General features: G+C 46.0%; 2 protein-coding genes across 4 annotated transcripts in view; both read left to right on the forward strand.

Annotated features, from left to right (window-relative positions):
• The first annotated feature begins 286 nt into the window (after positions 1-286).
• On the forward strand, positions 287-5034 carry RIPPLY2 (ripply transcriptional repressor 2). Its single transcript, XM_059725867.1, has 4 exons — positions 287-639; positions 837-912; positions 1438-1502; positions 4732-5034. Exons 1-4 carry the CDS (start codon positions 560-562, stop codon positions 4892-4894), a joined length of 384 nt encoding a protein of 127 aa, XP_059581850.1. The 5' UTR covers positions 287-559; the 3' UTR covers positions 4895-5034.
• A 5550-nt stretch (positions 5035-10584) lies between these two features.
• The window catches only part of LOC102563183 (cytochrome b5 reductase 4), a 72354-nt gene continuing 70355 nt past the window's right edge, over positions 10585-12583 (forward strand). The window contains exon 1 of one of the 3 annotated variants that reach the window (XM_006265931.4): positions 10585-10710. In XM_006265931.4, coding sequence (XP_006265993.1) covers positions 10636-10710 — 75 coding nt within the window. In that variant the 5' untranslated portion in view covers positions 10585-10635. Of the gene's footprint in view, positions 10711-10739; positions 10832-12014; positions 12373-12583 lie in introns of those variants that run through there. The other 2 variants (XM_019496888.2, XM_019496885.2) reach the window with 2 other exon arrangements.

Consider the following 12583-nt stretch of genomic DNA (forward strand, 5'->3'; position numbering starts at 1 on the left):
GTCCATTTACTGTGATTTGCTTTCTGCTGCAGCAGAATGTATTAGATCCTGAGAAGCAGGGGGGAAAAAACCTTCTGGAGAACCAAGTCCTGTGGGTTTTTTCCTCCCCACCTCTTCAGGGGTGTTGGGCTTTTATTCTCTTCTGGGCTCCCCTCCGGAATAATGTTTCAGCGCCTTTCAAAGCCGACCTTTGCGGCAAACGACCAGGGAGCTGCTCCTGCTCCTTTCCCACCCTGGCCCCTGCGCAGCCCAGGCGCCGCGTTGCCAGGCTGACAGCAGCCATGTGTCTGCTCGGGTGTGATTAACACCGACCTGCCAAATCGTTCCCTGGGCCATTTGGGGCTCGCACGCGTCCACGCTTCTTGTTTGCACGGATCGGATGCCTCCCCCCGACCCTTTTTGTTTTGTTTCTCCTCGCTAGCAAATGCAAACGGGGGCGGGGGGGTCCTCACTGGCACCAGGCAGGGAATATAAAAGCCCCTGGCCCGCGGGCTAGCAGGAGGAGCGCCCCGCTCCAGCACCCGCCGCCGCACCAGCCCTGCTGCTGCCGGTGCGGGGCATGGAGGGCGCCCGGGGCTGCTGCAGCTGCTCGGCCCGCGGGGCCGGGGCCGCCCGGGGAGGCTCCGGGGAAGAGCGCGGGTAGCTGCACTCCCTCGGCTCTTGCGCCCTCCTTCCCTCCCCTGCCTTTAAGCCGATCAAGGGCACAACTGCAGGAGCCTGGAGGAGTTTTTCACCCAGCTGCCCCCCTTTCCCTTTCCAGCAGTTTGCTCTGTGGAAACGGAGCGAGCAGTCCCCAGATGCAGCTCTCTTTAACAGCCCGTGTCCTTGCCCTGCAGGTCCGGGGACTACTGGAGACCTTGGATCCCCACGCGGAGGGAGTCCGAGAGAGGCCTGAGAAGAAATCCAAGTGGGGTGAGTGATCCTGGCCCCGGCCATGGGATACCTGCTGTGGCAGGGCCAGGGGGGAAACCTGCGGCAGGGCTAGGGTGGCCCTCAGAGAGGACAGTCCGGTTGTCCTCTGTCCTCTAGTGATACGAAACCCCACGCCTTTATGTCCTCTAGCTTTCTCTTGAAGAGCAAAAAGGCCTCAGGTTTCATATCACTAGAGGATAGCATCGCAGAAAACCCGAATGCCCTCTATGATGGGCACCCTAGGCAGGACAGGTCCTGTCCCTGCTCCCTCGCTCAGAGACCTGGGCCATGGGTGGCTTAAAAAAAGGAAATGGGGAATTAACTCCCACCTAAAAATGGCCATGTGGGAAAATGGTCAGCGCATTGGTTGCAAGGGGCTTTCCTGGCCTTAACCTGCAGCCTAGGGGGTGGGAAAGTAAGGCTCTGAATTAGTGCTGGAGAGCTCATCTTTACCAGTTATGGTATTACTGTTTAACAGGTGCTGAGTAAATTGCTTCCCTGCCTTTTTATTATTTCTTTTCCTAGCCATATAGTCCGTATGGGATGACAGAAGCCTCAAGAAAGCTAACACAATATACGCATCCAGTTAGGTGAGTGCCTATCTAAGGAATAACCTCTTCTCTTGTTGTTTCAAGTAGTGATTCGTAGTATTTATTTCCTGAAGCATGTTATGGGGTTTTGTCTCCTTAGACCATCAAATGTTTTTGCTGCTGTACACCTATGTGGTTTGAAACTAGGTGAGAGAAAGGTACAACCATCTCATCAGGAAATCTGTGTTTTGCATTTTAGCCCTTGAGCAGCTGTACTCTGCCCAGTGCACAATGTTGCAAGTATTTAGGCATTTTACTGATTTTGGTGGGAGTTGGGCACCTAAATCTTTTTAAAAACAGGTCTTTAAGCATGTGCTTATCTTTAAGCGTGTGAGGTAGTACCAATGACATCAGTGAGACTCTTCACATGTTTAAAGGTGTGCAATGGTTTAAAATGGTTTGCTGGATTGAGAGCTATACAAATAAATTATAAAAACTACTAGAATACTGATTTTTCATTTATCAAGCCCCTTTTATCCCAAGGGATCCAAAAGCGTTTTACAAGAAGAAATCTTACCACCCATCAGTAACATGGAACTTGTCTGCTGTTTGGTAGCATACAACACCATTAACTGTTCAGGTCAGGAAATAAAGATAATTGTCATTGAAACTGAAAGGGATCTATTTGCAAGTGATCTATTACACTTAACAAGTTCTATTTTTATAGTACCTAGGTGGCTTGGGTAGGTAGTATTTAGTTATGTAACTGGTATTTTAGCTAGGACACAAGAGCTCTCTAACTTAGTCCCCAGTCCTGCAAAAGCTGATAATTGTGCTTATCTTTACATGCTTGAGTAACAGCACAGAAGTCCATATAATTGCTGAAATGCCCAAAAGCATATCTCTGTAGGATTGAAGCTTTTCATACATATTAACTAAATAGTTGATATGTATTTTATAAAGAAGGAAATTGTAGCCTAAACAGTATATTACCGACAACTAACTTAGCATTTTTATATTAATAGAGAAAAGGTCATTGTTTATATTTTCTTCTATTATGGATTACTCAGTATTTATTAATTATTTATTTCATAGTGGTCACTGCACTATTCTTTTGTCTCTGGAGATTTATGATTTCAATTTTTTTCTTGCAATTTCTAATTTTAACTAGTTGAATGTATAAATTACATTAGTTACTAAATTGCTTTTTGTCAATTAATTAGTAAGATATTTGTCATTATTTGTGGTTTCTAATATACAGACACAATGTGGGAGACTATAAAAACCTAGGACCACAGGGTATGAGTCATATTTAGTTCAAATGTGAAAAAATTGAGGGGGAGGCATTCATCACAGGAGATTAATTTTTCTCTGAGTGATTTATTTTTTAAAAACTGTTGTAAATATGTATAAATCTTGTTATGAAATCATAAAATGAAAAAAATGGTCAGTATACTGTAGTTAAATAATGCAGTGTACACAAAGTGCAGCATATCATTCTTGTCTGACACTTAAATGTTGCTATTCCCTGTTTCCACCTTTACAGACACTGCACCTAATTGTCTGGTAAAATATATTAGTGAAAATCAGGATACCTGAAGTTGATGAAGTGCAAACCTAGGGGGAAAGGAAAATCAGACCTAGTGATTTTTTTTCTTTTGGATGAAGACTGAACTCTGTGATAAAATCTCAGGGCCTGGTCTTCCTCCTATTACAGTTCTACATCACTGCAACTTCATTTTCTTCAGTAGAACAAATCCTGATATGATGATGCGAGAAGAGAATTCTGATTCTCAGGAACAGAGCAATTCCCATGATTCATATTCTTTGGGGGATCTGATTCAATACCCATTGAATTCGTTGGGTCAGGTCCCAAAAACTCAGCTGACCAGGTCGCACACAATTTGCATTTTAGAAGTGCATCTCAGCCTTCAAGTTAGAACAGGGCATCAGAAACTATATGGTAGATTATTTTTATGGTAGATTATTTTAGGTTTCTTCTGGATATGTGTTTTTAATAATTTTAAACATGTCTATCAGGGGTCTCCATTAAAAGAGAAACTTATTCTACTAAACAATCACCAGTTAATACTTGTGTGGATGCTCAGTGTCTAGTTGCTTCAGGATTATTTCTATTTTTTTTTCAGTTGAATGAATGTTTTTACATTTCCCTAATCTAGGGAGCCAGGACAGGAATTCAGGCTTCCTTCTCCCTGGAGGCATACCTTAGTCACTATGCTATGGATTCAGGCTCACTCTTGTTGTTTTAGTCCTGTAATTCTTGTATGTTTTGGCTGCATGGTGGTTCAGCTTCAAGAGGAGGATTGGAGAGTGGCTTTTCTGGACAATTTCTAACCTAATAGTTAGGACACTTTTTTGGGCAGTATTGGTTTGAGACCCGTTAGGATGAAGAGGTCCTACCCTGCAATCCCATTTCTTACAGCCATGGCTATTATTTAAAAAGCAGGCACCACTTTCTCTGGTCATTGTTTCAGTGAAAGAGATACTGCCTGCTTTACTTTGCACTGAATGCAGAATTGTTGATATTTTTAGGCATACTTAGATCATGCCTACCAAATAGGGCCCCTTAAGGATTTTACACAGTGTTAATGCGATGCTTTGTGTTATATCTGGATTACAATGGAAATTGGCTGCCTTGCTGCCCCGACTAGGAATTAAATCACAGTGCCTAGGGAACACTGCAGTCCAAGGTCAGACGGCTTAATGAGTTTTATCATTCCTATGGTTGCTTTTTGTGACATAGACATCTACATCTTGTTCAAGTTCCAGTAGGCAGAATCTCCCTTAGGGAAAATGGTGCCCTTGGCGAACTTGTATTTTGGCTTTTTCTCCCAACCTAAATTTTGGCACCCCCTCCCCAGTCAGTGGTCCTGCTGCAGGTAGAGGCAGGTGGGCAGGGGTGTGAGGCGCAGTCCAGCAGGGAGGTGGAACAACACCTCTGCCCTCACATGCCCAGCCCGGCTCCTCCTGAGCACTGGCTGGGGTGGGGGGGTGGGCTGGACTGGGCATTTCTCCTGCCTGGGGTGGGGCACAGTGGTACAGGGAGAGAGTGCTGCTGAGAGTACGGACTGCTCACATGTGTGTGTGTGTGTGTGTGTGCGTGTGCATGTGTGTGTTTGGCTCCCCCATGACTACAGCACCTTGGGCGATTGCCCATGTCACCCACCCCTAAGGTCACCTCTGTCAATAGGTGCTTAGCTTACCCATCTAGATCTGGCCCAATAGCCAGTATTTTTAATAAATGAAATATGCTCCATATTTGTTTCAGATTATTTTGGCCCAAATCAAGGTGCTATGATTACTTGTATCAAGAGGCTGAAGCACTTCTGAAAAATTTCCCTGTTCAAGCCACAATTTCCTTTTATGAAGACTCAGACAGTGAAGATGATGATGAACTGGACCAAGATTCGGGAATAGGGAGTGATGGCTAACTGTAGGGAGTACCATTGCCACTTCCACACCATTATAATTTAAACTAAATATAAAAATATATAATAGTATTTTTAAAGATAATTTATTTGTATGTAAATTATTCTTAATAAAATTGTGAAGTATTTTGTAAATTTTATAGTAGTTTTGTATTTTATTTACTTTTTCTAGTCTGAATACTAAGGGCTTTTTAAGGTGGAAAAGAACATAATTTAATAATGTATTATTTTCAGGTTAACTGTGGCACATATGTTAGATTTAACTGCTGAACTTTGTAGTCCATACATTTTGGACACAAATTTCCATATTTTAATTTTAAAACAGAGTGATTTGTTTTCACTCCTTTACATCAATTTTATTATGATGTGACTCATGGACTTTACCAGCTTAAGTAATGTGAACTGCACAAAGAGCAAGGCTGTATGAAAGTGGCCACAGAATTAGTTTTCTCTGTAATATAGTTGGCTCATATTAGAGACACATCAAGTAATTAATTTGGAACAAATACTATTAGATCAAGTACTTACTGTTGAAAAGTTTAAAATGGATGCACTGAAACAATCAGTAAAAAAGACATGTTTTATAGTTTTTTTAAAGGAGATATTAGGGTTTTCATGGTGTCATTGTGGACATAATTTGGGCCAACAACTTCAGGACCAGAACAGAGGACAAATTTATGTTGGTGCAACTTACATTGGCTGTGTACACTCATGTAAATTATACCAGGCTCTTGGAATCATAGAATCACAGAAGTAGGGTCGGAAGGGACCTTGTAGATTTTCAAGTCTGACCCCCTGCCTGGGCAGGAGGGAAACTGGGCTCAAATGACCCCGGCCAGGTAGGCATTAAGCCGCTTCTTAAAGACCCCCAGGGTAGGAGCCAGCACCACTTCTCTTGGAAGTTGGTTCCAGATCCTAGCCACCCTAACTGTGAAGTAGTTCTTACGGATGTCTAATCTAAACCTACTCTCCAACAACTTGTGGCCGTTATTCCTTGTTATCCCGGGGGACGCTAGGGGAAACAAGGTCTCCCCCAAACCCTTCTGGTCCCCCCTAGTGAGTTTATAGACGGTCACCAGGTCCCCGCTCAGCCTTCTCTTGTGAAGGCTGAACAGGTTCATGTCCCGTAGCCTCTCATTGTAGGGTCTGCCCTGCTGTCCCCAGATCATGCGGGTGGCCCTCCTCTAGACCCTCTCAATGTTGTCCACATCCCTCTTGAAGTGGGGTGCCCAGAACTGGACACAGTACTCCAGCTGTGGCCTGACCAGTGTCGCATAGAGGGGGGGGATCACCTCCCTGGCCCTACTTGAGATGCATCTGTGGATGCACAATAAGGTCCAGTTAGCCCTGCCGACCATGACCTCACATTGTCGGCCCATGTTCATCTTGGGATCAATGATGACTCCAAGATCCCTTTCTGCCTCTGTGCTCTCAAGAAGGGAGTTTCCCATCTTATAAGTGTGCTGCCGGTTACTACTGCCCAAGTGCAGCACCCTGCACTTGTCAGTATTGAAACACATCCTGTTTTTGTTAGCCCACCCCTGCAACCTATCCAGGTCTTGCTGCAGTCTTTCCCTCCCTGCTAACGTGCCTACCTCACCCCAAATTTTGGTATCATCAGCAAATGTAAACAGGTTGCTTTTCACCCCATCGTCCAAATTGCTGATAAAGAAATTGAACGGTGCGGGCCCAAAGACTGAGCCCTGAGGGACTCCACTTCCCACTTCTCCCCAGGTCGAATATGACCTGTCCACCCCCACCCTCTGAGTATGACCCTTCAGCCAATTTGCAATCCATCTGACCGTGTAGGCATCGATGCCACAGTCGCCTAGGTTTTTAATGCGGATGGGGTGGTCGACAGTGTCAATACATCCAATCCTTCATTCATAAGCTGAAATTGTTTCAGAAACAGTTGAATAAAAAGAATGTCACCCATTTCACAATATTATTAACAAGATGTGCTGAGACTGTGAACCATGACAAGTATTTTGCACTGATCGGCCATCTGCTGGATGAATTCAAACAAAAATTTGCAGATTTCAGGGAACACAGGGATGAGTTGAAGCTGTTTGCAGATCCATTTGGAACAGATGCCACTGATGGCATAGAACTTGCAGAGGATAGGAGCCAGCACCACTTCTTTTGGAAGTTGGTTCCAGATCGTAGCCGCCCTGACTGTGTAGCGCCTCCTGATGTCTAGTCTGAATCTACCCTCTGCCAGCTTGTGACCGTTATGCCACTGATGGCATAGCTTTCATAGAACTTCAAGAGGGATGTGGATAACCTGGAGAGGGTCCAGAGAAGGGACACTCGTATGGTTAAGGGCTTGCAGGCCAAGCCCTATGAGAAGAGACTAGGGCACTTGGACCTCTTCAGCCTCCGCAAGAGAAGGTTGAGAAGCGACCTTGTGGCTGCCTATAAGTTCATCATGGGGGCACAGAAGGGAATTGGTGACGCTTTACTCACCAAGGCGCCCCTGGGGGTTACAAGAAATAATGGCCACAAGCTAGCAGAGTAGATTTAGACTAGACATTAGGAAGAACTTCTTCACCGTTAGAGTGGCCAAAGTCTGGAATGGGCTCCCAAGGGAGGTGGTGCTCTCCCCTACCCTGGGGGTCTTCAAGAGGAGGTTAGATAGGCATCTAGCTGGGGTCATCTAGACCCAGCACTCTTTCCTGCCTATGCAGGGGTCGGACTCGATGATCTATTGAGGTCCCTTCCAACCCTAACATCTATGAACCTATGACTCTATGATGCTCCTGACACGTTTCAAATGGAACTAATTGACATCCAAACTAACACTGCCTTGAAGACAGCTTTTGCAGAACATGACCTTCTGACATTTTATAGTCAATATGTTACATGGCACTCTTTCCCAAATCTATTGAATCATGCACTTCGGTTCATTGCACTGTTTGGCAGCACGTATTGCTGTGAACAGCTTTTCTCAAGAATGAAGAACATAAAAACAAAATCAAGATCACTTTTGACAGATGGACATCTATCTGGAATACTCCGCATCACCATATCAAATGTGCCAGCAGATATTGATAACTTGTGCAAGCAAAAACAATGCCAGGTATCACACTAAAGAAATCAGTGTTCATTGCAGTTTTCAGAAAGTTCATAAGAGTAGACCTGTACACATTGTTGTTTTTACACTGTTTTTGTACACTTACAGTGTGGATTGGAGCATACTTGTTTTCTTGAGACCTGACAACGGTTGTATTGCCACCTGTCTCTTTTTTTGCCTGGATAGTTCCTGTTGTAACAGAATGTCCTCAATTATGAACCTCACTGGATAACTGTGCTGTATGCTTGTTTAAGACTGAACAAAATGCTCAAGAATAGAGCATGAACTATCTGGGCTCCAATGTAAATTTGGAGCAGGTAAAAATCTTTGTAAAAATACTGTCCAGTGTTTGGATTATGTTTGCTTCTGTTTTTTCTTGTGGGGGGTTGGGGGTCCAACCTGTTACTACTTGTTAAAGACGTGTTACTAACAAGTTATTAATGCAATAAAAGTAAATCTGCTTGAAGATTATTCTCAAAAATGCCCATATTTTGTTGCTTTGATTAGTTTCCACTCTGTCTGATATCTTTTCCACATTTGATCTGTCAACCTGCATTATGCTTCTTTCATTCACTGAGAAGTGAGTAGAAGTGAAAGTATTTATTTTAGTCAAGTTTTTGGTATTATTTCATTGTTGCTTTTAGATTGTTTTTATTTTGGATTGTAAACCACATTTCGAGACCACTTCTTTGTCACTTCCTGCAACTTCATTGGTGTCAAAGGTCACATGACATCACTTCCTGATGTGATACTGCTTCCTGTGAGGTTTTTGAATATGGCTCGCTGGCCCACTGGGTGATAAAAAGTTCATGATCCGGCCCCACACTCAAAAAGGTTGGACACCCCTGCTTTAGGATATATTACAGAACCATTCTATGACCCTGTTTGTCCAAGGAAACAGTTACCCCTGCATGGATGCAGATGACTGCTGGTATAGTTTTGCTCTGGGTTCTCTCGGGGGGGGGGGGGGGGGGGAGCAGGGGCGGGAGTTTACATTGTATTGGAGAAAATGTATTTGTATTTGATATTGGGGTTGACATTGTCTGTTCACTGCTTTCTGCACTGACTACACTGGTGTAAATGTGTTATCTGTGGAAACCTCCAGTCATGCTCTCTCAAACACCTGGGCTTAAATGTCTGGATATTGATTAAAAGAAGCTACTGCTCACTCATACATGTAAATCAGACAAAAACCAGGTAAGGAAATCAGAAGCAGAATTCTCCCTACACTGATTTTAATGTGACTTCACAACTATCATTATAGCAGAATTTGGCCTGAGATCTCTAATAATATGTGCCTGTAACTTTCAAGACTCAACTGTAAAACAAATATAATTTACAGATACACACATTTGGCACCTAAGTCTGTCATGACTTGGACCTCAGTCTGAGTGCTTCCATTGAAATTAGTCAGGACAAGTGCAGCCTGACATAGTAAGAATGGACAAGTAGCAAAATCTGGTCTTGGAGGAACGTGATCTTTACAGCTGGCTGTGTATGCTCATGTAATCTCTACTTTTCATAACCTTCAGACTGTGACCTGGTTGTTACTATGACTGCCCGAGTTTGCAGACACCCTACAGTAATCCTGATATATTTTGAATCGCTGCAGAACTTGAACTTTCAAGGTGGTTTACTCCTCCAAGGCAGTGGTTCTTAACCTTTTTTGGTACCAGTACCATTTGTAAACATGGATGGCCAGTCCTGACCCAGTGCCTCTCACTCCTGACCCACTGCCCTGTCCCCCAGTGTGTGGGGTGGGGGGAAGTATGTGTGGGGCACAGGGCCCCAACAAGCCCCTTGCAGGCTGGAGCGCTGCCAGCCCGCAGTTTCCCACATGTTCCTCCTTTAAAGGAGAAACTATTTTTAAAGTTTCTTGATCTGCTTTTAAAGTTTGTTCACAGCCCTTTCATATAGTCCAGCAACCCACTTTTGGGTTCCTGCCTCTGGGTTCAGAAATGCTGCTCTAACAAAAAGGAGTTCATGCTATACTGTGAAGATTTATGCAACCTCGGAGGGACAGCTTATTTCAGGCATGACCCATGTCCTTTTCCCTGAGGAGCTGTGCTTCCAGGACTGCGGAAGACCACCCTGGGCCATTTGAAGCACTCTGTCCTGTCAGGGTTTATTTCCACCCCTGCAGGTCTCCAAGTGCAGGCTGGACCCAGGTCGTGCGGCTGGGAAGGTTCAGCCGTGATCAGGGCCCTGAGCAGTCTCACTAGACGAGCAGTCATCAGCATCCATGCAGGGGTAACCATTCCCTTGGAGAAACAGGGTAATGGACTCGTTCTGTAACAGATCCTAAAGGAAGTAGCTACTCAGTGTCATTTGCTGCCTCCAGATCCTGGCATAATTAATGTACATGGGCAGACAAGACACAGCCAATGCAAGCTGCACCAATGTAAAACGGAGTACATGCAGCCCACCCTCCCTGTCGTGTGCCCCGGCCCTGGCTGGCAGGTGGCAGTGCGCAGGACCCGCGGGCGACCGCCCAGCTCCCTCCCCCACTTCCGAGCCTGCAAGCCGAAGGTGCCCGGCACGCAGAAACGTCACTGCAGCGCCCGGCCAATCAGCACCGGGGTGGGCATGTCCCGGATGCCAGACCGCTCAGTTACCTCCCCCGGCGAAACCGGAAGTGGTGAGGCGGCCTGGAGCCGCAGGAGGGCGCGAGATGCTCAACGTCCCGGCGGCGGCCTTCCCCGCCCCCGGCTCCCAGCAGCGGGCGGCCAGGGGCGGGCGCAGCAAGGTACCGCGCTCGGGGCTGGCGTTGTGCCCGGCCCGGGGCGGGGGGGGGGGCGGCCGAGGGGACGCAGGACAGGTGCCTGGCCGGCCGGCTGGCCGGCCCCGCCGGTGACAAAGGAAACCCGGTGAGGGGGCGGGGCAGGCAGCGGGCTCCTCCCCCGGGTCAGAGCCTATGGGGGGAGGGGCTGTGGTGCGGGGGACGGGCCGGACGTTCGTGACACTCTCCCGCCCGCGGGGGTGGGGCGCGGCGCGGGGCTGGGGGGAAGCTGTGCTGATGGTTTTGGTCCAGGTGGTTTTAGTCGGACCCGCTTGTAAACATCGGTGGTCCCCTTTTTCCCGGCCTTAGCAGAGCTGGAGTAGGTGAAGCTGCCCATTGCACTGCAGGCAGCCTTCCCTGCAAGAGTCTGCTAAAGTCTCTTGGTGGGAGGATCTCCACTACATGACTTGTGGTGGTGGAGGGTTGCTCCCAGGCTCTCTCTAGCTTGCTCCTTCAGCCTTTTGGCTACGGGCAAGTAAGACTAGGCTGCATCTGAATTCTAAGGTCTCTGGGTTTGGGGCTTGCATGTAAGATGCCTGTCATGGACTTGGGAGTACAGGCTGCCTTTGGACTAACAACACAATTGTTTCCCGAAAACTGTGCCTTAAGTTGAGCCATTGTAACTCTGAACTGATTTTACCATAGGAAACAATGTTTTATAAATGGGGGATTGGTTCCTGAACCGAGGGCCCAATACCCTGTTTTCACCAAAAATAACCCAGAATTTTGTATTCAGTCAATGATAGATGAGTAAGATAGCTACATTAATGTATTTATATTATAAATAGCAAACATACTGATTTGGAAGGACTTCTTTGAGGTGACTTTGCTGGACTTTTTGAAGGGCTGTTAGTTGAATTTTTTGAAGGGTTCTTGACTGGAGTCTTGGCTGCAGGTTTTTCTGGAGTCTTGTCTGGTTTCTTAAAGTGTCCAAGGAAGTTTGGACAGATGTTCTCCAGGGAGACGGGTGACACGGCGAACTTGTTCACTGGTGTGGTGTTGCATTGGATCAAGCATAACAAAATTGAAACTAATGTCAAAAAGTTGAAATAGGGTGTCAGTTTAGAAATGTTGTAAGTGCAAAAGGTGGTAACTTGAAACCTAAGTCAAGGACTGCCTGTATCTGAAGCCCCAGGCTGAAGAGTGGGGGAGGAAGGAGACTTGCCAGTGGTAGCGCCACATGGACTTGAATGCTTGAGCTCTGCTCAATCCAGGGGATTCAGAACAGATTTGGCTGATTTGGTCTAAGACAAAATTAAAAAAAAAAAGGAGAGAGTAAAACTAGTCTCACAGACGGTGTAAACCTAGCTTGCATTCCCTTCTCACGGGTCCCCTGTGCAACACTTGGTCAGCTCTGCTTCCCGATGATAGGAGGAGCCAGCACTGAAGGATTGAAAAGTAACATCACTATGAACACTTTGGCCACCACAAGCCAGCTGCACCTCTGGTGACTTTGCTGACATCTGCTCAAAACCCAAAAAGTCAGAAGGATAATGAGACCCCACTTCTGCAGTCTGTATTCATACTGAAAATCAAGACCAAGTGAACTGTTGCTCTTTCACATGCTTCTGTGTCTGAAAATAAGCAGCATCCTGATGTAGCGGGATGAAATGTCTATCTCCTATGGAGGTGAGTGGCCTCACTTTACACTTGCAGTTGGAAAAAATAATTGACTCTTTTCCTTCATGCCTTTGTATACTGTGGCCCTCCCTGCCAAACACTTGAACGAGAATGGGCACTTTCTCAGTACTTTTGAAAAAAAGTCTCAGTTTATTTGAGTGAGCGGTGTCAAAAGATACCTGACCAGTATGCTGCATCTGGCTCACATGCTCCCAGAGGG

This window comes from Alligator mississippiensis, chromosome 1 (genome assembly GCF_030867095.1).
Source record: "Alligator mississippiensis isolate rAllMis1 chromosome 1, rAllMis1, whole genome shotgun sequence".
NCBI classification, from domain to species: domain Eukaryota; kingdom Metazoa; phylum Chordata; order Crocodylia; family Alligatoridae; genus Alligator; species Alligator mississippiensis.

Coding starts and splice junctions, on each gene's coding strand:
- RIPPLY2 (XM_059725867.1), top strand. CDS start 560: ATGGAGGGCGCCCGGGGCTGCTGCAGCTGCTCGGCCCGCGGGGCCGGG. Junction 640..836: donor GGCTCCGGGGAAGAGCGCGG/GTAGCTGCACTC, acceptor CTTGCCCTGCAG/GTCCGGGGACTACTGGAGAC. Junction 1,503..4,731: donor CAATATACGCATCCAGTTAG/GTGAGTGCCTAT, acceptor TATTTGTTTCAG/ATTATTTTGGCCCAAATCAA.